The sequence below is a fragment of the Oncorhynchus tshawytscha genome, unplaced genomic scaffold, assembly GCF_018296145.1.
Source record: "Oncorhynchus tshawytscha isolate Ot180627B unplaced genomic scaffold, Otsh_v2.0 Un_scaffold_9311_pilon_pilon, whole genome shotgun sequence".
NCBI classification, from domain to species: domain Eukaryota; kingdom Metazoa; phylum Chordata; class Actinopteri; order Salmoniformes; family Salmonidae; genus Oncorhynchus; species Oncorhynchus tshawytscha.
The window spans coordinates 220001-245738 of record NW_024609770.1 but is presented as its reverse complement, the minus strand read 5'-3'; the positions used below and the strand labels follow the sequence as shown (position 1 = coordinate 245738).

Sequence of the window (25738 nt, the reverse complement as noted above, 5' to 3'; positions counted from 1 at the left end):
ATTTGATTCTAATATTGAATATCAAACCTAGTTGATTAACATGGACGTTATGTCAGTATGGGAAAGTACATTGTTACAAGTATATGGGCCGTCATTGTAAATACGAATTCGTTCTATTAATTGCAAAATATAGACAATATAGTTCTCAGAAGACGAAATGTCATACTAAACTATGCTAAAACACCCCTTCGACTCATTGCAGTTGGTCTAGTCCAGGCTGCAGCGTCTGGCTCAGCGGAGGAGCATCTTGAAAGTTTTTCAACATCACGCCAATGTTGTTACTTTTTCACTGTCCTCCAGAACTCTCAAACTACGTTCCGTTATTTTAGGGATAATTTGTCTCATTTCTATGTCTGGATAACCTCAACAACATCGTTTTGTTTAAGATATTCAGGTGTTTGCTGGTTTCATCTGTCGGTAAGTGTTACTTTTCAACTATTTAGGGCGGAGATTGGCGTAACATGCAAGCAAGCATGTTGCTCTTCTATTCCGCGTTAATGTTTTTGTTTATGTGTGTTCATGATGCGTTTAACGTCTCCATTATTCATTCAATACAGTATTGCATTAGTTCGGCTACTATTTTAGTTTGTAGGCTACTTAGTATGCTCTAACGTTGCCTAATACATTTTTATGAATCGAATACATTTTGATAAGCATACACCTGCTCCGATGTGATATCATTATGATCATTCTCTAATTGAATTACATCACACTTAACTAGGTTGGATGTACATTTGCATTCAGCAAGGAAAGTATGGATATGATTATTTTGTAAGCAGGTGCGCTCATAGCCTCTATTGCTCCGAGGCTACTTGGAGATGCTTTATGAAATGTTTCTCTAATCTCCCAGGTTCCTTCAATGACACCTTCCTCTCAAACCGTTGTCTGTGTTCTGAAGAAGTGTTGTACACTATATTACAGAGGGCTGTTAGTGTTCAAGCTCTCTGTTTTGCGTTCTGCATGATTAGTTCTAAAAAAAACTAAGATTATTTTTACCCCAAGCCTCCACAGAAAATATCCACGTTTCCACGTCCTCAGCCTTCCATACATATTTCTCCCTAACTCTGTCCCTCACTCTGAAACTCTCTCTTTCTCTCTCTGTCTGTCTCTCTCTGACCCTCTCTCTCTGCTCCTTGTGTAATAATTTGAATGTTACTCTCATTCCTTGGAAACCCACAGATTTTAGTGTTGGATCACTCTCAATGTTTCTATCAAAGGTTTCTAGTCTCTGCACCATGAAATGGATGCCTTGCTCATCTGAGATTGGAATGCTGGATGGTTATGAGGTGATTAGTTTCAGTCTGGTGTTTTGTGTGTGTGTGTGTGTGTGTGTGTGTGTGTGTGTGTGTGTGTGCTTCCCCAGTCCCCTCATCGAGATTCTACCGGTACACTGAAGTGTTCACTTCACTGTTCAAAGTGTTCAACAGAGCAGTCCGTTGGCAGCTCTTTGCACCTTAAAGGGCTTGAACACTACAGTGCAGTAGTCCAAAGTGCACCTCAAATGGCACCCTATTCCCTATATAGTGCACTAATTTTGGCCAGAGCCCTATGGGCCTTGGTCTAATGTAGTGCATTAAGTAGGGAATAGGGTGCCATTTGAAATGCAAGTGGCATGTAGAGTGCAGCGGTCTGGCGGTGCAGCCGTCTGGCGGTGCAGCCGTCTGGCGCAGTATTGTTTTTGCACATTTAGAGCGTGCTAAGAACAAGGGGTTATAATAGTCTTGAAGGGGATTTAAGGCCTTGCAGATGTCTGGGCTGACTGCTCTCATGTGATGCCAGGTCTGAGGAAAACATGGCTTCAAATACTATTTTAATTTGTTCAAATACTTTAGCTGTGCTGATCGAACCTGTGGCAATGGAACTGATAGGATAGTGGTAAAGGGAAGTGCAAACCCCGCCCACCTGGCATCCCATACAGGATAAAGCAAAAAAACTACATTATTTATACCATTTCAAATAGTATTTGAAACTAGGTCTGGATGCCAATTCTGAGGTCACTCTGGTTAGACTAAGGGGATGTCGGAGGGGAGGACGACTGAGGTCACTCTGGTTATACTAAGGGGATGTCGGAGGGGAGGACGACTGAGGTCACTCTGGTTAGACTAAGGGGATGTCGGAGGGGAGGACGACTGAGGTCACTCTGGTTAGACTAAGGGGATGTCGGAGGGGAGGACGAGTGAGGTCACTCTGGTTAGACTAAGGGGATGTCGGAGGGGAGGACGACTGAGGTCACTCTGGTTAGACTAAGGGGATGTCGGAGGGAGGACGACTGAGGTCACTCTGGTTAGACTAAGGGGATGTCGGAGGGGAGGACGACTGAGGTCACTCTGGTTATACTAAGGGGATGTCGGAGGGGAGGACGACTGAGGTCACTCTGGTTAGACTAAGGGGATGTCGGAGGGGAGGACGACTGAGGTCACTCTGGTTAGACTAAGGGGATGTCGGAGGGGAGGACAAGTGAGGTCACTCTGGTTAGACTAAGGGGATGTCGGAGGGGAGGACGAGTGAGGTCACTCTGGTTAGACTAAGGGGATGTCGGAGGGGAGGACGACTGAGGTCACTCTGGTTAGACTAAGGGGATGTCGGAGGGGAGGACGACTGAGGTCACTCTGGTTAGACTAAGGGGATGTCGGAGGGGAGGACAACTGAGGTCACTCTGGTTAGACTAAGGGGATGTCAGAGGGGAGGACGAGTGAGGTCACTCTGGTTAGACTAAGGGGATGTCGGAGGGGAGGACGACAGGTCACTCTGGTTAGACTAAGGGGATGTCGGAGGGGAGGAAGAGTGAGGTCATTTCACACGTCAGCCTGCCCCGTCTGCAGACTTGTTTGTGAGTGTTAGATGAGGCTCATACTTAAACTGGCTCTGACTGTAACTGTTCTGATTGATACTTGATGGGGATATTAAGTGATAAGACTAGGTGGGATGTACAGTACCTTCAGGAAGTATTCACACCCCTTTACTTTTTCCATATTTGTTGTGTTACAGCCTGAATATTCTAATTAGATTTTGTGTCACTGATTTACACACAATATCCCATAATGTCAAAGAGAAATTCTATTTGTATAAAACTTTAGAAATGAATACAAAATGAGAAGCTGAAATGTCTTTAGTCAATAAGTATTCAACCCTTGTTCTGGTAAACCGAAATGCGTTCAGGAATAAACATGTGCTTAAGAAACCTCATAATAAGTTGCATGGACTCATTCATTGTTCAATTATAGTGGTTAAAATGATCTTGGTAACGCACACATACAATTATCTGTAAGGTCCCTGAATCAAGCACAGATTCAACCACAAAGACCAGGGAGGTTTTCCAATGGTTCGCAAAGAAGGGCACCTCTTTAGTAGATGTATAAAAAGCAGACATTGAATATCCCTTTGAGTATGGTGAAGTTATTCATTACACTTTGAATGGTGTATCAATACACCCAGTCACTACAAAGATGCAGGTGTCCTTCCTAACTCAGTTGCGGGAGAGGAAGGAAACTGCTCAGGGATTTCACCATGAGGCCAATGGGGATTTAAAACAGTTACAGTTTTAATGGTTGTGATATGAGAACTGAAGATGGATCAACAACATTGTAGTTACTCCACAATACAATTCTAATACTAATTTAAATGTGCTCAACATCAGTCAACAAGGCACTAAAGTAAAACTGCAAAGAAATCAAATCAAATCAAATGTATTTATATAGCCCTTCGTACATCAGCTGATATCTCAAAGTGCTGTACAGAAACCCAGCCTAAAACCCCAAACAGCAAGCAATGCAGGTGTAGAAGCACGGTGGCTAGGAAAAACTCCCTAGAAAGGCCAAAACCTAGGAAGAAACCTAGAGAGGAACCAGGCTATGTGGGGTGGCCAGTCCTCTTCTGGCTGTGCCGGGTGGAGATTATAACAGAACATGGCCAAGATGTTCAAATGTTCATAAATGACCAGCATGGTCGTATAATAATAGGGCAGAACAGTTGAAACTGGAGCAGCAGCACGGCCAGGTGGACTGGGGACATCAAGGAGTCATCATGTCAGGTAGTCCTGGGGCATGGTCCTAGGGCTCAGGTCCTCCTCCGAGAGAGAGAGAATTAGAGAACGCACACTTAGATTCACACAGGACACCGAATAGGACAGGAGAGGTACTCCAGATATAACAAACTGACCCTAGCCCCCCGACACATTAACTACTGCAGCATAAATACTGGAGGCTGAGACAGGAGGGGTCAGGAGACACTGTGGCCCCATCCGAGGACACCCCCAGACAGGGCCAAACGGGAAGGATATATAAATGAACTTAGAAATCTCTTCGAGATTTGTGCCAAGCTTATAGAGACATACCCCAAAAGACTCGGCTGTAATTGCCCCCAAAGTTGCTACTACAAAGTATTGACTTAAATGAGAGATTTCTGTATTTCATTTTTATTATAGGGTAGTGTGTGTAGATGGGTGAGGGGAAAACATTAGATTTAATCCGTTTTGAATTCAGGCTGTAACACAACAAAATGTGGAATAAGACCAGGGGTATGGCTACTTTCTGTGTGTTGTCAAGCCTATCAGACACACAATGTCGTATCTACTTTTAAAGTCTTCTTGACACCAGTCAGTTCCAATCTTACTGCTCCGCATTTTAAAGGGGAAATCTGGGATTCCACCACCACTTTTTTGGTACAACTGTGGGATGGGGCTGGAGAAATGTAACCACTCAACAATGCATGGACAGAGCTATGAATGCAAGGACTCAGGTGCAAGGAATCACCACATTCCATTCGTTGCATCCTTCATCTACTCATCTATTCAAAACCATTGAGCCAAAGTTCCCTTTGTCAACAGAAACTGTGATGAAGGATTGAACCATATAGTCTAAGGAATTAACTCACGTCTGTCTTATGCACAACTCACATTCCTGGACACCTTGTAAAACCAACGCTGTACTCAACGCCAGTCAGGCTTTTCAACTCACCTCTGGCACACTGTTTTGCAGCGTGAGTAAGATGGTCATCTACTGTCTCTGAAGGTGTGCTCTTGTGTCTGTCATTGGCTTTTCAGACCTTTTGTTACTGGGTCATTCCATATGAATTCACTCACTTTTTGACTACACTCCTTTTTAGATTTGAAAAAATCCTTCCAAACAGGTTTACCCGTGGTAGAAGTGGTCAGAAAGTGCCGGAAACATTCAGGATATAGAGGTGCTCAAACGCGACCCATTTTGCATACCCCGCCCTACCATGAGACATCCAAAACTACAATGAAAAGGATAAATGGTTGAGTTTGATATCATTTGAAGGCTTACAAACAGGGAGGGTTGTCAAACTATTTGATTATTTATTTTAAAAAATGTGGTTAAGATCATCTCCGATGAATAAGAGGCAGATCGTTTTTAGATCCTCTCAGATGTCTGGTTTTCACGTATGTTGTAGCTTAGAGCCTATCTGACATTGTCTTAGGTGTTTGTTGTGCCCGTCACCGGTTGAGACACAGCATTCTCTCGAATGCTTGGAGGCTCCACACAATTGAATGGTTTTCACACCAATGTTTTGGCCTGTGGACATCACCTTCCTCAGGGGTTTACAGAGAGATGAAAACTGGCCTTTGAAAAGGTTAGGCAGTACATGATTATTCAAAACAACTAGAAGCAAAATGGCAACAAAAAAAATCACAAGGAAGTTCCAAACAAGGGATGTTCACACAGTAGTGGGGGCTTCCTGAACACAGGTTCCTGTATAGTCTAGGACCGTAGAGGTTTGCCTGGGCCCTGGGGATAGTATGACTTCACAGTCAAATGTCTCAGAACAAGGCTGGCTTTTCAGGTTTGGCTTTGCTGCGTGTTGTGTGCTGTTCTTCTGAGTGGCAGGTGTGAGACTTTGTTTGAACATGCTGTCCAGAGTACCTCTCAGGAGTTATCTCTTACACACACACACACACACACACACACTTCAGATTGGACTTTAATTCTTGGAGGTGAGTAAGAGCAATAGCGTTTATAAAGGACTGTTTTTATTGTTCCTCCTCCTTGGAGGACGTAAACACACCTAGTAAAGTACCTCGTGTTTTCTTTTAAATACTTCAGGTACATTAGACTGGCAGAATGGAACCAATACTACTTGAAGTCTGATCAAAATCTCATGTCCCCATGGGCGTGTCAGTTAGTGGGAATAATAACAGAGTGAATATCATAACAGGTGTGATGCACCTAAAAAAAACATGTTTAATCATGTCATGACGGGTGTGGGTTTGACATCAAGACACTTTTCTAAATGTAGGAGGTGGGTAACGTGTTTCATCATGTTTGAACAGAACAGAACAGACCACAGCAGAGGCTTGCCCTTTTAGGATGACAGAGGAAGTTGTTGTTTTTGGGATTGTTAGTTTAGTAGCCACTAGCCACTTGTTTTCTGTGAACCGCTTTAAAATGTTTTCAGGTTTCATTTGTCTTTCCTCGAGCATCTTGGCAACAGAACATTATCACTGGGAAGGCCGTGTTTTGAGGTTGCCCCTCTGCCCCCGACCGACCCAAATCCCTGACTGGTACAATCCACTGCTGATTAACAAAGAGCCTGATCTCGCCAAATCAATGAATCAGATTAATGATGTGAGTCCGGCTCTGGGCCAGACCTGGGGAGGAAAGGGCTTGTGTGGTTTCACATGGGAATTTTCACTCCTTTCGTATTTGTGTGTGCTTATCAAAAGGGATTGACATGAATGAATGGGAGGCAGATTGAGGGGCTGTAGATATGGTTTAGTATAGGCTATAGAAGAACGGTGGGACTGGGATTTAATAGTATGACGTAGGCATCCAACCAGCTGCTGAGGCCGGCTGCTTTAACTACACAACCAGCTGCTGAGGCCGGCTGCTTTAACTACACAACCAGCTGCTGAGGCTGCTGAGGCCGGCTGCTTTACTGCTGAGGCCGGCTGCTTTAACTACACAACCAGCTGCTGAGGCCGGCTGCTTTAACTACACAACCAGCTGCTGAGGCCGGCTGCTTTAACTACACAACCAGCTGCTGAGGCCGGCTGCTTTAACTACACAACCAGCTGCTGAGGCCGGCTGCTTTAACTACACAACCAGCTGCTGAGGCCGGCTGCTTTAACTACACAACCAGCTGCTGAGGCCGGCTGCTTTGCTGAGGCCGGCTGCTAACTACACACCAGCTGCTGAGGCCGGCTGCTTTAACTACACAACCAGCTGCTGAGGCCGGCTGCTTTAACTACACAACCAGCTGCTGAGGCCGGCTGCTTTAACTACACAACCAGCTGCTGAGGCCGGCTGCTTTAACTACACAACCAGCTGCTGAGGCCGGCTGCTTTAACTACACAACCAGCTGCTGAGGCCGGCTGCTTTAACTACACAACCAGCTGCTGAGGCCGGCTGCTTTAACTACACAACCAGCTGCTGAGGCCGGCTGCTTTAACTACACAACCAGCTGCTGAGGCCGGCTGCTTTAACTACACAACCAGCTGCTGAGGCCGGCTGCTTTAACTACACAACCAGCTGCTGAGGCCGGCTGCTTTAACTACACCACCAGGCTGCTGAGGCCGGCTGCTTTAACTACACCAGCTGCTGACCGGCTGCTGCTGAGGCCGGCTGCTTTAACTACACAACCAGCTGCTGAGGCCGCTGCTGAGGCCGGCTTTTAACTACACAACCAGCTGCTGAGGCCGGCTGCTTTAACTACACAACCAGCTGCTGAGGCCGGCTGCTTTAACTACACAACCAGCTGCTGAGGCCGGCTGCTTTAACTACACAACCAGCTGCTGAGGCCGGCTGCTTTAACTACACAACCAGCTGCTGAGGCCGGCTGCTTTAACTACACAACCAGCTGCTGAGGCCGGCTGCTGAGGCCGGCTTTTAACTACACAACCAGCTGCTGAGGCCGGCTGCTTGCTAGGCCGGCTGCTGAGGCCGGCTGCTTTAACTACACAACCAGCTGCTGAGGCCGGCTGCTTTAACTACACAACCGGCTGCTGAGGCCGGCTGCTTTAACTACACAACCAGCTGCTGAGGCCGGCTACACAACCAGCTGCTGAGGCTGCTGCTGAGGCCGGCTGCTTTAACTGCTGAGGCCGGCTGCTTTACCGCTGCTGAGGCCGGCTGCTTTAACTACACAACCAGCTGCTGAGGCCGGCTGCTTTAACTACACAACCAGCTGCTGAGGCCGGCTGCTGCTGAGGCCGGCTAACTACACAAACCAGCCGGCTGCTGAGGCCGGCTGCTTTAACTACACAACCAGCTGCTGAGGCCGGCTGCTTTAACTACACAACCAGCTGCTGAGGCCGGCTTCCTAACTACACAACCAGCTGCTGAGGCTGCTTAACTACACAACCAGCTGCTGAGGCCGGCTTCCGTAACTACACAACCAGCTGCTGAGGCCGGCTGCCGGCTGCTTAACTACACGACCAGCTGCTGAGGCCGGCTGCTTTAACTACACACCAGCTGCTGAGGCCGGCTGCTTTAACTACACAACCAGCTGCTGAGGCCGGCTGCTTTAACTACACAACCAGCTGCTGAGGCCGGCTTCCTTAACTACACACCAGCTGCTGAGGCCGGCTTCTGAGGCCGGCTGCTTTAACTACACGACCGGCTGCTGAGGCCGGCTGCTTTAACTACACGACCAGCTGCTGAGGCCGGCTGCTTTAACTACACGACCGGCTGCTGAGGCCGGCTGCTTTAACTACACGACCGGCTGCTGAGGCCGGCTGCTTTAACTACACGACCGGCTGCTGAGGCCGGCTGCTTTAACTACACGACCGGCTGCTGAGGCCGGCTGCTTTAACTACACGACCGGCTGCTGAGGCCGGCTGCTTTAACTACACGACCGGCTGCTGAGGCCGGCTGCTTTAACTACACGACCGGCTCCAGGCACCAAGACTCTCTTGAGGCCCGTTCCAGTTCATAGCTCCATCATGCAGGGACCAGAGAGGCAGGGACCAGACTCTCTTGAGGCAGGGACCAGAGAGGCAGGGACCAGAGAGGCAGGGACCAGAGAGGCAGGGACCAGAGAGGCAGGGACCAGAGAGGCAGGGACCAGAGAGGCAGGGACCAGAGAGGCAGGGACCAGCCGTGTGGACTTGACCAGATAATGGTAATGGAGGAGGAATGCACCAGTCTCACCATGCTGTTTATTCTCGTCCGGATAGCGGATTGGCCTTTTCTTTTTAGACTGATTGAGTGAATAAAATATCAACAACAAAGTAGATGGAAATACAAGTGGCCTTTGTGGTTAGACTGCTGTCTGAAAGGGATCAAACACTTTATATATGTATATTTATATAACCTTTATTTAACTAGGCAAGTCAGTTAAGAACACATTATTATTTACAATGACGGCCTACACCGGCCTAACCCGGACGACGCTGGGCCAATTGTGGATCGCCCTATGGGAATACCAATCACAACCGGTTGTGATACAGCCTGGAATCGAACCAGGGTCTGTAGAGACCACTGCGTCACTCAGGAGCCCAAAATGTAATCCTGTTGAAAAAGCGCTACTCTGTGTCCAATGTTTAATGCTTTGTGTGTTTATAACCATGCTATGCACTGTTATAACCATGATGTTCTCTGTTATTGCGATGTTATGCCTGGTGTTACATCTACAACATCTTTAAAGATTTTATGACTCAAAAATGTCTCTCTGTCATCTTTTTAGACAGCAGAAAATGAACGACACATTCCCCCTAACCAGAAAGAAGAAGTGAAGGAGTGGGGAGATCGTTGGAGAGAGGAGAGAGAGAGAGACTGAAGAGGGTCTAAACTGAAGGAGTGACCGGAGAGAATACTTATTGCAGACACCATGTCTGTCTCCACCAGCAAACAGGAGAGAACCCTGTGTGTTCTGCTCCCTAATAAAGAACAGCTGGACATCACTGTGGGGGTGAGCACGTCCCATTATGACTCCTCCTGTTGATTCTGTAGGTATTCCATGAGTCAGCCAGGGGGGTTTCAATGGATGGCTTTTCAATGGAAGGTTTTAGTCCTGGGCCAGTAATGTATCAAGAGTATTTATAGTCCCGTACTATAAAATGTATGGAGTTGTACATGAGATCCATGTCTGGGAGGTCACTTCACTTTTTCTGTGTTACCCTGTTTATAGCAGTCAGCCTGTTACAGTCACCCTGTTTATAGCAGTCAGCCTGTTAGTCACACTGTTTATAGCAGTCAGCCTGTTAGTCACCCTGTTTATAGCAGTCAGCCTGTTAGTCACCCTGTTTATAGCAGTCAGCCTGTTAGTCACCCTGTTTATAGCAGTCAGCCTTTTACAGTCACCCTGTTTATAGCAGTCAGCCTGTTACAGTCACCCTGTTTATAGCAGTCAGCCTGTTACAGTCACCCTGTTTATAGCAGTCAGCCTGTTACAGTCACCCTGTTTATAGCAGTCAGCCTGTTACAGTCACCCTGTTTATAGCAGTCAGCCTGTTACATTCACCCTGTTTATAGCAGTCAGCCTGTTACAGTCACCCTGTTTATAGCAATCAGCCTGTTACAGTCACCCTGTTTATAGCAGTCAGCCTGTTAGTCACCCTGTTTATAGCAGTCAGCCTGTTAGTCAGCCTGTTTATAGCAGTCAGCCTTTTAGTCACCCTGTTTATAAGTCTTCTCTCTCTCTCTCTCTCTCTCAGGTCAAGTCCACAGGGCAGGATGTGTTCAATCAGGTGTCTGAGCTCCTTGGAATAAAAGAGCTGCACTTCTTTGGCCTGACAGTGGTGAAAGGTAAGTTGTAGCTTCTACACAGGCCAAAACCAGCCCTAACCCAGGACACGTATTCATAAAGTGTCTCATAGTAGGAGTGATGTTCTGAGATCAGTTTACATTATACATCATAGTAAATTAGATTATATGGACGGGGTGGACCTGATCCTAGATCAGCACTCCTCCTGAGACGCTTTATGAATGTGGACCCAGGCCTCTGAGACCTACCCTGCCCAACCACGCACCCCTTACCCTGCCCAACCACCCCTTACCCTGCCCAACCACCCCTTACCCTGCCCAACCGCCCCTTACCCTGCCCAACCGCCCCTTACCCTGCCCAACCACGCACCCCTTACCCTGCCCAACCACGCACCCCTTACCCTGCCCAACCACGCACCCCTTACCCTGCCCAACCACGCACCCCTTACCCTGCCCAACCACGCACCCCTTACCCTGCCCAACCACCCACCCCTTACCCTGCCCACCCACCCCTTACCCTGCCCAACCACCCCTTACCCTGCCCAACCACCCACCACCCCTTACCCTGCCCAACCACCCACCCTTACCCTGCCCAACCGCCCCTTAACCTGCCCACCCACCCCTTACCCCGCCCCTTACCCTGCCCAACCGCCCCTTACCCTGCCCAACCACGCACCCCTTACCCTGCCCAACCACCCACCCCTTACCCTACAGACTACTAGCAGTCTGTTTACATAATAGAACTGAACAACTGGGTTAGTTGCCAGAAACGGGGTAACGGCAGAATGCGATCAGAAGGGAATGTTGCTGTGTGTTTCTGCATTGCTGAGACTGAGATGTCTAATCTTCTTTGACCTTTGGACAAGTTCAATTCAAATGTTTTGTCAGTCTCTTTCTTTCTCACTCTCCTTCCTGTTTTCTGTCTTTCTCTCTTTGTTCTGCCTTGTTGAAATGTCTTGGTAATCTTGTGTGGCTCACCTCTTGAACAAGAGCTCTTTTGTTTTTGTGTGAGTGCCTGCGGTGGTGTGTGGGGGCCTTCCACCTCTCTGGTCTGGGTCTGCCTGCGATTTCAACAATATTAACTTCATTAAGCCAGGAATGTGGCCCTGCATTCCACCTCTTCACTGGAGGGAGGGATGAAGGGATAGATGGAGATAAAGGGAGGATAAGGGCGGGTGAAGAAGAAGAAGAGGAAGAGGAGGTAGGGGGGAGGAGTGGTGACTGGCCAGGGAGTCTCGTTAAAACAAAACAAGTGAAAGGGAGGAGAGCAGAGGTGAAAGAAACTCAGAGAATGAGATGGTGAGTCAGAGAATGAGATGGTAATTTTAATGAAAAGAGAGATGGATGGATGGAGGAGTGAGTGAGTCATGTGGCCTGAATGTGGTGAGGTCAGAAAGAGATGAGCCCGAAATTAAATGCTTATCGTATAAAAAAATATAGGCATTATGGATGAGGTGAAGACAGAAGTGAATAAGATGGATGTAATGGAACATGTTAGGTTGGAGTAGAGGTGTACTAGAGACAGGATGATATAACCCCAGTGGAACATGTTAGGTTGGAGTGGGGTGTACTAGAGACAGGATGATATAACCCCAGTGGAACATGTTAGGTTGGAGCAGGGGTGTACCAGAGACAGAATGATATAACCCCAGTGGAACATGTTAGGTTGGAGCAGGGGTGTACCAGAGACAGGATGATATAACCCCAGTGGAACATGTTAGGTTGGAGTGGGGTGTACTAGAGACAGGACGCTTTAACCCCAGTGGAACATGTTAGGTTGGAGTGGGGTGTACTAGAGACAGGATGCTTTAACCCCAGTGGAACATGTTAGGTTGGAGTAGGGGTGTACTAGAGACAGGATGCTTTAACCCCAGTGGAACATGTTAGGTTGGAGTAGGGGTGTACTAGAGACAGGATGCTTTAACCCCAGTGGAACATGTTAGGTTGGAGCAGGGGTGTACTAGAGACAGGATGCTATAACCCCAGTGGAACATGTTAGGTTGGAGCAGGGGTGTACCAGAGACAGGATGATATAACCCCAGTGGAACATGTTAGGTTGGAGCAGGGGTGTACCAGAGACAGGATGATATAACCCCAGTGGAACATGTTAGGTTGGAGCAGGGGTGTACCAGAGACAGGATGATATAACCCCAGTGGAACATGTTAGGTTGGAGCAGGGGTGTACTAGAGACAGGATGTTATAACCCCAGTGGAACATGTTAGGTTGGAGCAGGGGTGTACCAGAGACAGGATGATATAACCCCAGTGGAACATGTTAGGTTGGAGTATGGGTGTACTAGAGACAGGATGATATAACCCCAGTGGAACATGTTAGGTTGGAGCAGGGGTGTACCAGAGACAGGATGATAACAGGAACATGTTAGGTTGGAGTAGGGGTGTAACCCCAGTGGAACATGTTAGGTTGGAGCAGGGGTGTACTAGAGACAGGATGATATAACCCCAGTGGAACATGTTAGGTTGGAGCAGGGGTGTACCAGAGACAGGATGATATAACCCCAGTGGAACATCAACGTGTAGGGTGTACCAGAGACAGGATTGGAACATGTTAGGGGTGTAGCAGGGGTGTACCAGAGACAGGATGATATAACCCCAGTGGAACATGTTGTTGGAGCAGGTGTACCAGAGACATATAACCCCAGTGGAACATGTCCAGGGGTGTCCTAGAGACAGGATGTTATAACCCCAGTGGAACATGTTAGGTTGGAGCAGGCGTGTACCAGAGACAGGATGATATAACCCCAGTGGAACATGTTAGGTTGGAGTATGGGTGTCCTAGAGACAGGATGATATAACCCCAGTGGAACATGTTAGGTTGGAGCAGGGGTGTACCAGAGACAGGATGCTTTAACCCCAGTGGATATTTGACTGGTGATTTGTATCTAACACATTGATACAACCCTCCCCAACCCTCTCCTCTAGCATAGCTGTCAACAGGTGTATTAGCATAGCTGTCAACAGGTGTATTAGCATAGCTGTCAACAGGTGTATTAGCATAGCTGTCAACAGGCGTATTAGCATAGCTGTCAACAGGCGTATTAGCATAGCTGTCAACAGGCGTATTAGCATAGCTGTCAACACAACAGTTGTTTTGTTTGCCTGCTGGTTGCATTGACCACACCAATGGAGGAACAAGTGTTTTTCTTTCTCTCTTTCTTTACTCTAATTAATGTCATTGTTAGGCAGTTTTACGCATGAGTTAATTATTCTTTTGTTTGACTGAGGGTGTCCTGTTTCCTGTTTTACGTCAGACAATGAGCACATCTTTCTGGACATGGAAGATAAGCTGACCAAGTATTTCCCTAAGGAATGGAAGCAAGATTCAGGGAAGGTAAGAGTGCTCCAATAATCTACTTATTGATGTATTCTAACATGGATGGTTTTTGTTGTGTCTCAGAACACACACCTCCCTCGTTAACCAACCAGCTCACTGCAGCCCACTGCCCTACATAGTGTCTAGCTGTGTATTGTTCTTAACATGACAAATAGTTTATGCTATGCCTTTACATTGTATTACCAGGCCCATTCGTTCACCCATGGTTGTGTTGTTTCACCGTGGTTGTGTTGTTTCACCGTGGTTGTGTTGTTTCACCCATGGTTGTGTTGTTTCACCCATGGTTGTGTTGTTTCACCCATGGTGTGTTGTTTCACCCTGGTTGTGTTGTTTCACCCATGGTTGTGTTGTTTCACCCTGGGTGTGTTGTTTCACCCTGGGTGTGTTGTTTCACCCATGGGTGTGTTGTTTCACCCATGGGTGTGTTGTTTCACCCATGGGTGTGTTGTTTCACCCATGGGTGTGTTGTTTCACCCATGGGTGTGTTGTTTCACCCATGGGTGTGTTGTTTCACCCATGGGTGTGTTGTTTCACCCATGGGTGTTTCACCATGGGTGTGTTGTTTCACCATGGGTGTGTTGTTTCACCATGGGTGTGGGGGATGTGTTGTTTCACCGTGGGTGTGGGGGATGTGTTGTTTCACCATGGGGATGGGGTGTTTCACCATGGTTGTGGGGGATGGGGTGTTTCACCATGGTTGTGGGGTGTGGTGTCTCACCATGGTTGTGTTGTTTCCTCAGGGGTTACAGAAGAGATCCCTCCCCCTGGTACTCTGCCTCAAGGTGCAGTACTATGTGGAGAACGGCAGGCTCATCTGGTGAGGCTCCAAACAACATGCTTATTTCCTAATACTCTAAACATACCATCATACTTCAGACCCATTGCTGGAACCGAATAACAATGCACTCGAGGTCTCCCTCCAAAAATGTGGATTTAATATACCCAGCTCTGTATCTCATGAACTCCCTTTACCTCCTCCAACTCCGTTGTTATTACATCTAGTGACCCTGCCTCTCTCTAACTCTCCTGAACTCCCTTTACCTCCTCCAACTCTGTTGTTATTAAATCTAGTGACCCTGCCTCTCTGTAACTCTCATGAACTCCCTTTACCTCCTCCAACTCCGTTGTTATTACATCTAGTGACCCTGCCTCTCTCTAACTCTCCTGAACTCCCTTTACCTCCTCCAACTCCGTTGTTATTAAATCTAGTGACCCTGCCTCTCTCTAACTCTCCTGAACTCCCTTTACCTCCTCCAACTCCGTTGTTATTAAATCTAGTGACCCTGCCTCTCTCTAACTCTCCTGAACTCCCTTTACCTCCTCCAACTCCGTTGTAATTAAATCTAGTGACCCTGCCTCTCTCTAACTCTCCTGAACTCCCTTTACCTCCTCCAACTCCATTGTTATTACATCTAGTGACCCTGCCTCTCTCTAACTCTCCCCCAGTGAGCGGAAGACGAGGCGTCTGTACTTCTCTGACCTGAGGGAGAGGGTGTTGCGTTCTGAGTGTCGTCAGCAGGAGGAGGTGTACTTGTGTTCTTTCTTTCAAACGTTTTATTTTAGATTTCTTCATCGTATGACAATCACAAACATTCAAAAAGTACACACTAACACAATGAAATCCCATTTTCCAGGTGTACTTCCAGCTGGCTGGGTATGCTCTTCAAGCTGACCTGGAGGACCATCCCCTGCCTGGGAAGAACCAGGGAGGCACCCGTTACTTCCAACCCAAAGAGTACTTCCCTCCCTGGGTAAGTGTGAGAGTATGTGGGGCCTGGGGAAGTCTACGTGTTGAGATATCATACAGTTTCTTATATGTGGCCACTGCCATTCTCAGGAAATGGTTCTACAGCGATATTGTCTGAATGTGGTCTCTCTGTCTTTCTCTCTCTCTCTCCCAAGAAAATCTCTCTCTCTTTCTCTCTCTTTTCTCTCTCTCTCTCAAGAAAGTTAGTTATGTCTGATTTGCTTAATATAAGGAATTTGAAATGATTCGTATAATTTACTTTTCATACTTAATTATTTTTAAAACCAAAGACTTTTACTCAAGTAGTATTTTACTTGGTGACTCACTTTTACTTGAGTCATTTTCTATTAGTGTATCTTTACTTTGACTCAAGTAGGACAATTGGGTACTTTCTCCACCGCTGATGGCAAGCTGCCAGTAGCGTGCAGCCCACCTGTGAGTAGCTCGCCAATCAATTCTGAAAGTAATGTATTTTTTCACGTGTTCCATGCAAACTGTCGTAAACATAAAGCTCCTGGCTACTATCCAATCAAGCCACTTTGACATGATCCCATCCCTGGTTAGATACTATTGGTTTGAAAAGCCAAACGTAACACAATATCTGCCAATTAATTTCCAGCAATATTGCCCCCATCTGTCTGTTTGGTGAAAACTCAGTATGTGTTACGGTTCTCTTTTGGTGAAGGAGAGTCGGACCAAAATGCAGCGTGTAGATTGCGATCCATGTTTAATCAACAAAACGTAAACACGAATCAATACAAACACTACAAAACAAATAAACGAAAACCGAAACAGCCTATACTTGTGTCAACTAACACAGCGACAGGAACGAAGACACTAAGGACAATCACCCACGACAAACTCAAAGAATATGGCTGCCTAAATATGGTTCCCAATCAGAGACAACGATAAACACCTGCCTCTGATTGAGAACCACTCCAGACAGCCATAGACCTTGCTAGATAACCCCACTAGCTACAATCCCAATACATACACACCAAAACCCCAAGACAAAACACACCACAATACAAAAACCCCATGCCACACCCTGGCCTGACCCAATACATGAAGAAAAACACAAAATACTTAGACCAGGGCGTGACAGTATGTAGCAAGTAAGAGATGCTAATGATAACTGTCTTGTTGGCTTACCTGACAGATCTACACTACTGTTCAAAAGTTTGGGGTCACTTAGAAATGTCCTTGTTTTTGAAAGAAAAGCTAATTCTCATATGTATACGTATATACTGTACTCTATATCATCTACTGCATCCTTATGTAATACATGTATCACTAGCCACTTTAACTATGCCACTTTGTTTACATACTCATCTCATATGTATATACTGTACTCGATACCATCTACTGTATCTTGCCTATGCTGCTCTGTACCATCACTCATTCATATATCTTTATGTACATATTCTTTATCCCCTTACACTTGTGTCTATAAGGTAGTATTTTTGGAATTGTTAGCTAGATTGCTTGTTGGTTATTACTGCATTGTCGGAACTAGAAGCACAAGCATTTCGCTACACTCGCACTAACATCTGCTAACCATGTGTATGTGACAAATAAAATTTGATTTGATTAATTTTTTGGTTCATTTAAAATAACATCAAATTGATCAGAAATACAGTGTAGACATTGTTAATGTTGTAAATGACTATTGGGGCTGTACAGAGGCCCATTACCAGCAACCATCACTCCTGTGTTCCAATGGCACGTTGTGTTAGCTAATCCAAGTTTATCATTTTAAAAGGCTAATTGATCATTAGAAAACCCTTTTGCAATTATGTTAGCACAGCTGAAAACTGTTGTGTTGATTTAAAGAAGCAAGAAAACTGTCGTTCTTTAGGCTAGTTGAGTATCTGGAGCATCAGCATTTTTTGGGTTCGATTACAGGCTCAAAATGGCCAGAAACAAAGAACTTTCTTCTAAAACGGGAGAGAAACAAATTCTAGAAAATACGAAATATAATTTTATGAACCATTATTTTACTAGGTATATTGGCAGAAAACACATCTCTTGCACATCACGGACCCTGGGAAGAGTTGCAGGGTAGAGGAGAGGAGAAGAAAGTGCCTATTTGAAAGCTAGAAAAAAAGAGTAGCTCGCAACTTATTATTTTTTTTAAAGTAGCTCTCACGATAGAACAGGTTGTAGACCGCTGTTCTACAGTAATATTGAACCAATGTGTGTTGTTTTCTCTCTCCATCTTCAGATTGTGGCGAAGCGTGGGGTGGACTACCTGCTCTGTCACGGTCCCAAGGTACACAAGGAGCTATGGGGCATGACGCCACGTGATGCGGTACTCCACTTCATCAAAGAGGCCTGTCGTCTCGAGGACGTCCCCGTCACCTTCTACAGGCTACAGAAGGTCAGTCCGAGATCTCATAGCAGAGTGAAGCAATCATTCAAATGTCTTAAGACCCCAAAGACCAAACAGAGACGGGAGCTCAGTGGCCAGGAACATTTCCCAGAAAGGAAGATACCTAGAGACGAACCAGACTCAGGAGGGAGGTAATATCCTCTTCTTGCTGTACTGGATAATCCTTGTGTACAGCCCACATTTATTAGGCTGAAGCAAGGACAGACAGACGTCTAAACAGAGATATAGAGTTTCAACATGTATGGCACAGCGCCACTGCAGACAGACGTCTAAACAGAGATATGGAGTTTCAACGTGTATGGCACAGCGCCACTGCAGACAGACGTCTAAACAGAGATATGGAGTTTCAACGTGTATGGCACAGCGCCACTGCAGACAGACGTCTAAACAGAGATATGGAGTTTCAACGTGTATGGCACAGAGCCACTGCAGACAGACGTCTAAATAGAGATATGGAGTTTCAACGTGTATGGCACAGAGCCACTGCAGACAGACGTCTAAACAGAGATATGGAGTTTCAACGTGTATGGCACAGAGCCACTGCAGACAGACGTCTAAACAGAGATATGGAGTTTCAACGTGTATGGCACAGAGCCACTGCAGACAGACGTCTAAACAGAGATATGGAGTTTCAACGTGTATGGCACAGAGCCACTGCAGACAGACGTCTAAACAGAGATATGGAGTTTCAACGTGTATGGCACAGAGCCACTGCAGACAGACGTCTAAACAGAGATATGGAGTTTCAACGTGTATGGCACAGAGCCACTGCAGACAGACGTCTAAACAGAGATATGGAGTTTCAACGTGTATGGCACAGAGCCACTGCAGACAGACGTCTAAACAGAGATATGGAGTTTCAACGTGTATGGCACAGAGCCACTGCAGACAGACGTCTAAACAGAGATATGGAGTTTCAACGTGTATGGCACAGAGCCACTGCAGACAGACGTCTAAACAGAGATATTTGGCGGGGTATGTGTGTATTAGGTAAAATAGGCTGATACAGCACATCCATTTGCATCTGTGTTTTCCAAGTCCAGCCCAATGTCTGCCTCTCAAATGTTACCCTATTCCCTGTATAGTCCACTACTTTAGACCAGAGCTGTATGGGTCCTGATCAAAAGGAGGGCACTAAATAGGGAGTAGGGTGACATTTGGGATTCATCAAATGTTCCCAGTGGAGGGGTTAGGCTGTGGGTTGGGGATATATGGCTGTGGGTTGTGTTGGCTGTGGGTTGGGGTTGTATGGCTGTGGGTTGGGGATATATGGCTGTGGGTTGGGGATATATGGCTGTGGGTTGGGGTTGTATGGCTGTGGGTTGGGGATGTATGGCTGTGGGTTGGGGTTGTATGGCTGTGGGTTGGGGATGTATGGCTGTGGGTTGGGGATGTATGGCTGTGGGTTGGGGATGTATGGCTGTGGGTTGGGGATGTATGGCTGTGGGTTGGGGATGTATGGCTGTGGGTTGGGGATGTATGGCTGTGGGTTGGGGATGTATGGCTGTGGGTTGGGGATGTATGGCTGTGGGTTGGGGATGTATGGCTGTGGGTTGGGGTTGTATGGCTGTGGGTTGGGGTTGTATGGCTGTGGGTTGGGGTTGTATGGCTGTGGGTTGGGGTTGTATGGCTGTGGGTTGTATGGCTGTGGGTTGGGGGGTGGCTGTGGGTGGCTGTGGCTGTTTGGGTTGTATGGCTGTGGGTTGGGGTTGTATGGCTGTGGGTTGGGGTTGTATGGCTGTGGGTTGGGGTTGTATGGCTGTGGGTTGGGGTTGTATGGCTGTGGGTTGGGGTTGTATGGCTGTGGGGATTGTATGGCTGTGGGTTGGGGTTGTATGGCTGGGGTTGGGGTTGTATGGCTGTGGGTTGGGGATATATGGCTGTGGGTTGGCGTTGTTGGCTGTGAGTTGGGGATATATGGCTGTGGGTTGGGGGCTGTGAGTTGGGGATGGCTGTGGGTTGGGGATGTACCTGTGGGTTGGGGTTGTATGGCTGTCGGTTGGGGATATATGGCTGTGGGTTGGGGTTGTATGGCTGTGGGTTGGGGTTGTATGGCTTTGGGTTGGGTTATGTGGCTTGGGTTGGCGTTATGTGGCTGTGGGTTGGGGATATGTGGCTGTGGGTTGGGGATGTATGGCTGTGGGTTGGGGATGTATGGCTGTGGGTTGGGGATGTATGGCTGTGGGTTGGGGATGTATGGCTGTGGGTTGGGGATGTATGGCTGTGGGTTGGGGATATGGCTGTGGGTTGGGGATATATGACTGTGGGTTGGGGATATGTGGGTTGGGGATATATGGCTGTGGGTTGGGGATATGTGGGTTGGGGATATATGGCTGTGGGTTGGGGATATGGCTGTGGGTTGGGGATTATATGGCTGTGGGTTGGGGATGTATGGCTGTGGGTTGGGGTTGTATGGCTGTGGGTTGGGGTTGTATGGCTGTGGGTTGGGGATATGTGGCTGTGGGTTGGGGATATGTGGGTGGCTGGGTTGGCGTTATGTGGCTGTGGGTTGGGGATATGTGGCTGTGGGTTGGGGTTGTATGGCTGTGGGTTGGGGATGTATGGCTGTGGGTTGGGGTTGTATGGCTGTGGGTTGGGGTTGTATGGCTGTGGGTTGGGGTTATGTGGCTGTGGGTTGGGGATATGTGGCTGTGGGTTGGGGATGTATGGCTGTGGGTTGGGGATGTATGGCTGTGGGTTGGGGATGTATGGCTGTGGGTTGGGGATGTATGGCTGTGGGTTGGGGATGTATGGCTGTGGGTTGGGGATGTATGGCTGTGGGTTGGGGATGTATGGCTGTGGGTTGGGGTTGTATGGCTGTGGGTTGGGGATGTATGGCTGTGGGTTGGCTGGGTTGGGGTTGGCTGTGGGTTGGGGTTGTATGGCTGTGGGTTGGGGTTGTATGGCTGTGGGTTGGGGTTGTATGGCTGTGGGTTGGGGTTGTATGGCTGTGGGTTGTGGGGTTGTATGGCTGTGGGTTGGGGTTGTATGGCTGTGGGTTGGGGATGTATGGCTGTGGGTTGGGGATGTATGGCTGCGAGTTGGGACTATATGGCTGTGGGTTGGGGTTGTATGGCTGTGAGTTGGGGATGTATGGCTGTGGGTTGGGGTTGTATGGCTGTCGGTTGGGGATATATGGCTGTGGGTTGGGGTTGTATGGCTGTGGGTTGGGGTTGTATGGCTTTGGGTTGGCGTTATGTGGCTGTGGGTTGGCGTTATGTGGCTGTGGGTTGGGGATATGTGGCTGTGGGTTGGGGATATGTGGCTGTGGGTTGGGGATGTATGGCTGTGGGTTGGGGTTGGGGTTGTATGGCTGTGGGTTGGGGTTGTATGGCTGTGGGTTGGGGATATATGACTGTGGGTTGGGGATATGTGGGTTGGGGATATATGACTGTGGGTTGGGGATATGTGGGTTGGGGATATATGGCTGTGGGTTGGGGATATGTGGGTTGGGGATATATGGCTGGGTTGGCGTTATATGGCTGTGGGTTGGGGATGTATGGCTGTGGGTTGGGGATTGTATGGCTGTGGGTTGGGGTTGTATGGCTGTGGGTTGGGGATATGTGGCTGTGGGTTGGGGATATGTGGCTGTGGGTTGGCGTTATGTGGCTGTGGGTTGGCGTTATGTGGCTGTGGGTTGGCGTTATGTGGCTGTGGGTTGGGGATATGTGGCTGTGGGTTGGCGTTATGTGGCTGTGGGTTGGCGTTATGTGGCTGTGGGTTGGGGATATGTGGCTGTGGGTTGGTGTTATATGGCTGTGGGTTGGGGATATATGGCTGTGGGTTGGGGATATATGGCTGTGGGTTGGGGTTGTATGGCTGTGGGTTGGGGTTGTATGGCTGTGGGTTGGGGTTGTATGGCTGTGGGTTGGGGTTGTATGGCTGTGGGTTGGGGATGTATGGCTGTGGGTTGGGGATGTATGGCTGTGAGATTGCCTGTTATCTTGTTATCTTGGGGGGCTCAGATGCTTGACTGACACCTCATCCTTCATTCTCCTTCTTCAATCCTTCTGTCTCTCAGGACAAGAAAGAAGAGAGAGGCACAGCTCTGCTGGGGCTGACCCTCAGAGGAATGCAGCTTTATCAGGTGAGTGTGGGGGTGTGTAATGTTGCTGTGTTTGAGGATATGTGTTCCATCTGTAAGTGTTTGTGTGGGGGGGTTAATGTTGCTGTGTTTGAGGATATGTGTCCCATCTGTCTACGGATGTCAATGTGTGCGTCAGAGTGAACCTGCCTCCTCTCAAATCATCCACCCTCCTCCTCCTACTATGCCCTCTACATCAACCATGTGAGGAATGTGCAGGTTAACCAGGAACAGCAGTAAAACATTGCATGCGTTGAGTCCAAATGGCACCCTATTCCCTATATAGTGCACTACTTTTGACCAGAGCCTTATAGGTAGTAGGGCATTATGTAGGGAATAGGGTGCCATCCCACCTCAGCCTTTTGATTTGTCCGTCAGAGGCTCTGGGAGCATTACACACGCGCGCACACACACACACAAAAACACACACACACACTCTGGGAGGATTAGTTAGGGGTCTGGGGTTTGTAGTGATTTATGGGGGTTGAGGTGAATACATACCCAGTAGACCGTGGTGAGGTGGGAGACTGTGAGGTGGGAGACTGTGAGGTGGGAGACTGTGAGGTGGGAGACTGTGAGGTGGGAGACTGTGAGGTGGGAGACTGTGAGGTGGGAGACTGTGAGGTGGGAGACTGTGAGGTGGGAGACTGTGAGGTGGGAGACTGTGAGGTGGGAGACTGTGAGGTGGGAGACTGTGAGGTGGGAGACTGTGAGGTGGGAGACTGTGAGGTGGGAGACTGTGAGGTGGGAGACTGTGAGGTGGGAGACTGTGAGGTGGGAGACTGTGAGGTGGGAGACTGTGAGGTGGGAGACTGTGAGGGGGGAGACTGTGAGGTGGGAGACTGTGAGGTGGGAGACTGTGAGGACCTATCATGCCTCTTGGTCTAAGCAAGGTTCAGATGGCCCACTGAAAAATGAGAGAAACACATGTTGGATTATACATCTTCCTGTCAAGCCAAACCTGCATTGTTTTCTTTAAAACTGAATTACATGATACAATCTGGACTTGTGAATAAAGTATGAATCTCTCAAAATGCTCACAAAGACCAGCCCTTTGACACCACAGAAGCTCACTATTTGGCAAAACACCAAAAATATGATTTTGACCCAATGAGTTTGGGTCATACTTTAAAAGTGTTTATGAATGATTTACTACATATGAACTAATGATTCCCCTGTGGAAGTGTAACCAATGTCTTTTGTCTTTGATATGTGTGTGTCATTTCCCCAGGAGGCGGACAACATCCGCCAGCCTCTCTATGATTTCCCCTGGTCCAACGTGGGACGACTCACCTTCCTGGTACCCTCCACTCTATATTAGCATATGTAAAGTGACGTCCAGTGAGTGCATGCATTGTTAGTGGAGGTGATCCCGGTGGGAATTGAACCCACAGCCTTACTAAAGCCATGCTCTTATCTTCCCATTATCTTTTAAATGAAGTGGTATTAGAATGATTATTTAATGAGGGTTTTAATTACACTGAGCTGTGTAGGATTCCACCATGTCCTCCTGTTACATTTCACATTGACATTTTAGTCATTTAGTAGACACTCTTATCCAGAGCAATTTACATGAGCAACTAGGATTAAGTCCCTTGCTCAAGAGCAGACAGATTTTTCACCTAGTCAGCTTGGGGATTCGAACCAGCAACCTTTCGGTCACTGGCCCAATGCTCTTAACCGCTAGGCTACCTGCTCTTAACCGCTAGGCTACCTGCTCTTAACCGCTAGGCTACCTGCTCTTAACCGCTAGGCTACCTGCTCTTAACCGCTAGGCTACCTGCTCTTAACCGCTAGGCTACCTGCTCTTAACCGCTAGGCTACCTGCTCTACCTGCTCTTAACCGCTAGGCTACCTGCTCTTAACCGCTAGGCTACCTGCTCTTAACCGCTAGGCTACCTGCTTTTAACCGCTAGGCTACCTGCTCTTAACCGCTAGGCTACCTGCAGCCTAGTGTTCTTACTCAATCTACCTGGTCAAATAAATAAATAAATAATGATGTAATCATGTTGTCCTCCCTTCTCCTGTTCCTTCAGGGGAAGAAATTTGAGATCCAGCCAGATGGTCTGCCGTCGGCCAGGAAGCTGGTCTACTACACTGGGTCTCCGTTTCGCTCGCGCCACCTCCTCCTGCACCTCAGCAACAGCCACCGACTCTACCTCAGTCTCCAGCCTGCCCTCAAACACCTCCGACAGCTAGAGGACAGCGAGGGTGAGTGGGGAGAGAGGGAGAGAGGAGGGGAGGGTAATGTGTTTCAGAGTGATTAGAGATGAGGTCTAATGGTTAACACCATAACTAATGGTTATCTATGGAGTAACATGATAACTAATGTTCTTGATTGCATTTGCATTTTAATCTGTTTGAAGCCAAATTTCCAGTGTTTCTCTCCTCTCTTCTCCCATCCTCTATTCTCTCCTCTATTCTCCTCCTCTATTTTCCTCTCCTCTGTGAATGAATAGCTTAATTTGAACATCCTCCTTCCCTCTCTGTCCCCCTCCAGAGAAGAAGCGCTACAGGGAGTCGTACATCAGTGATGACCTGGATCTAGACCATCCAGGGGGCAGCGAGGGGGGCAGCCCCGGCCTGTCCCGGCACTCTACCTCCAGCTCGGGCATCGAGGCAGACCGCGATGCGACACAGCAACACAGCAGCATCTCCATGGAGATGGCGTCCATGGAGGAGGAGACTGAGCTGAGGAAGAGGATGGTGAAGTGTTTCAGTTCGGCGGCGAGTCACGGGAGTTCTCACACTTCGGGCGTGGACACGGGCAGCAAAGCACGCACTGATGAAGAGGAGTGGCAGGAGGAAGGTGAGGGAGGAGGTTAGAGTTTAAGGTGTCAATCGAAGTGTGTGTGTGTGTGTGTGTGTGTGTGTGTCAGACAGACAGACAGAACGTGGCAGTCTGATAATGTGTATCTGATGCAGCTTGATCCAATATCTTAGGTCAGGTGACCTTACTCCCACTATGTATGGTGTCCATCCATCCACTCTACATAGAGTGGGTGAAAACAAGCTCTTGTGATGAAATTGAACTTCCTTGTGTTTTGAAATGCATTTGACCAAGACAAATATGATTCTTCGGGTTCTGCATCGTTCAGTGGGGTCTTTCTGTAACGTATCATTCATATTATTAACATTATACCCAACCAGTTCAGTGGGGTCTTTCTCTAACGTATCATTCATATTATTAACATTATACCCAACCAGTTCAGTGGGGTCTTTCTCTAACGTATCATTCATATTATTAACATTATACCCAACCAGTTCAGTGGGGTCTTTCTCTAACGTATCATTCATATTATTAACATTATACCCAACCAGTTCAGTGGGGTCTTTCTCTAACGTATCATTCATATTATTAACATTATACCCAACCAGTTCAGTGGGGTCTTTCTCTAACCTATCATTCATATTATTAACATTATACCCAACCAGTTCAGTGGGGTCTTTCTCTAACCTATCATTCATATTATTAACATTATACCCAACCAGTTCAGTGGGG

At 47.6% G+C, this 25738-nt stretch overlaps 1 protein-coding gene across 7 annotated transcripts in view; it reads left to right on the top strand.

Annotated features, from left to right (window-relative positions):
* Positions 1 to 222: 222 nt before the first annotated feature.
* Positions 223 to 25738, top strand: part of zgc:172136 (uncharacterized protein LOC566376 homolog) — a 32526-nt gene continuing 7010 nt past the window's right edge. For 2 of the 7 annotated variants that reach the window (XM_042317820.1, XM_042317816.1), the window contains exons 1-12: positions 227 to 417; positions 9643 to 9867; positions 10613 to 10703; positions 13931 to 14010; positions 14754 to 14830; positions 15460 to 15538; positions 15648 to 15764; positions 17985 to 18140; positions 22174 to 22239; positions 23468 to 23536; positions 24273 to 24447; positions 24737 to 25045. In XM_042317820.1, coding sequence (XP_042173754.1) covers positions 9787 to 9867; positions 10613 to 10703; positions 13931 to 14010; positions 14754 to 14830; positions 15460 to 15538; positions 15648 to 15764; positions 17985 to 18140; positions 22174 to 22239; positions 23468 to 23536; positions 24273 to 24447; positions 24737 to 25045 — 1300 coding nt within the window. In that variant the 5' untranslated portion in view covers positions 227 to 417; positions 9643 to 9786. Of the gene's footprint in view, positions 418 to 9642; positions 9868 to 10612; positions 10704 to 13930; positions 14011 to 14753; positions 14831 to 15459; positions 15539 to 15647; positions 15765 to 17984; positions 18141 to 22173; positions 22240 to 23467; positions 23537 to 24272; positions 24448 to 24736; positions 25058 to 25738 lie in introns of all 7 variants that reach the window. The other 5 variants (XM_042317818.1, XM_042317817.1, XM_042317819.1 and 2 more) reach the window with 4 other exon arrangements.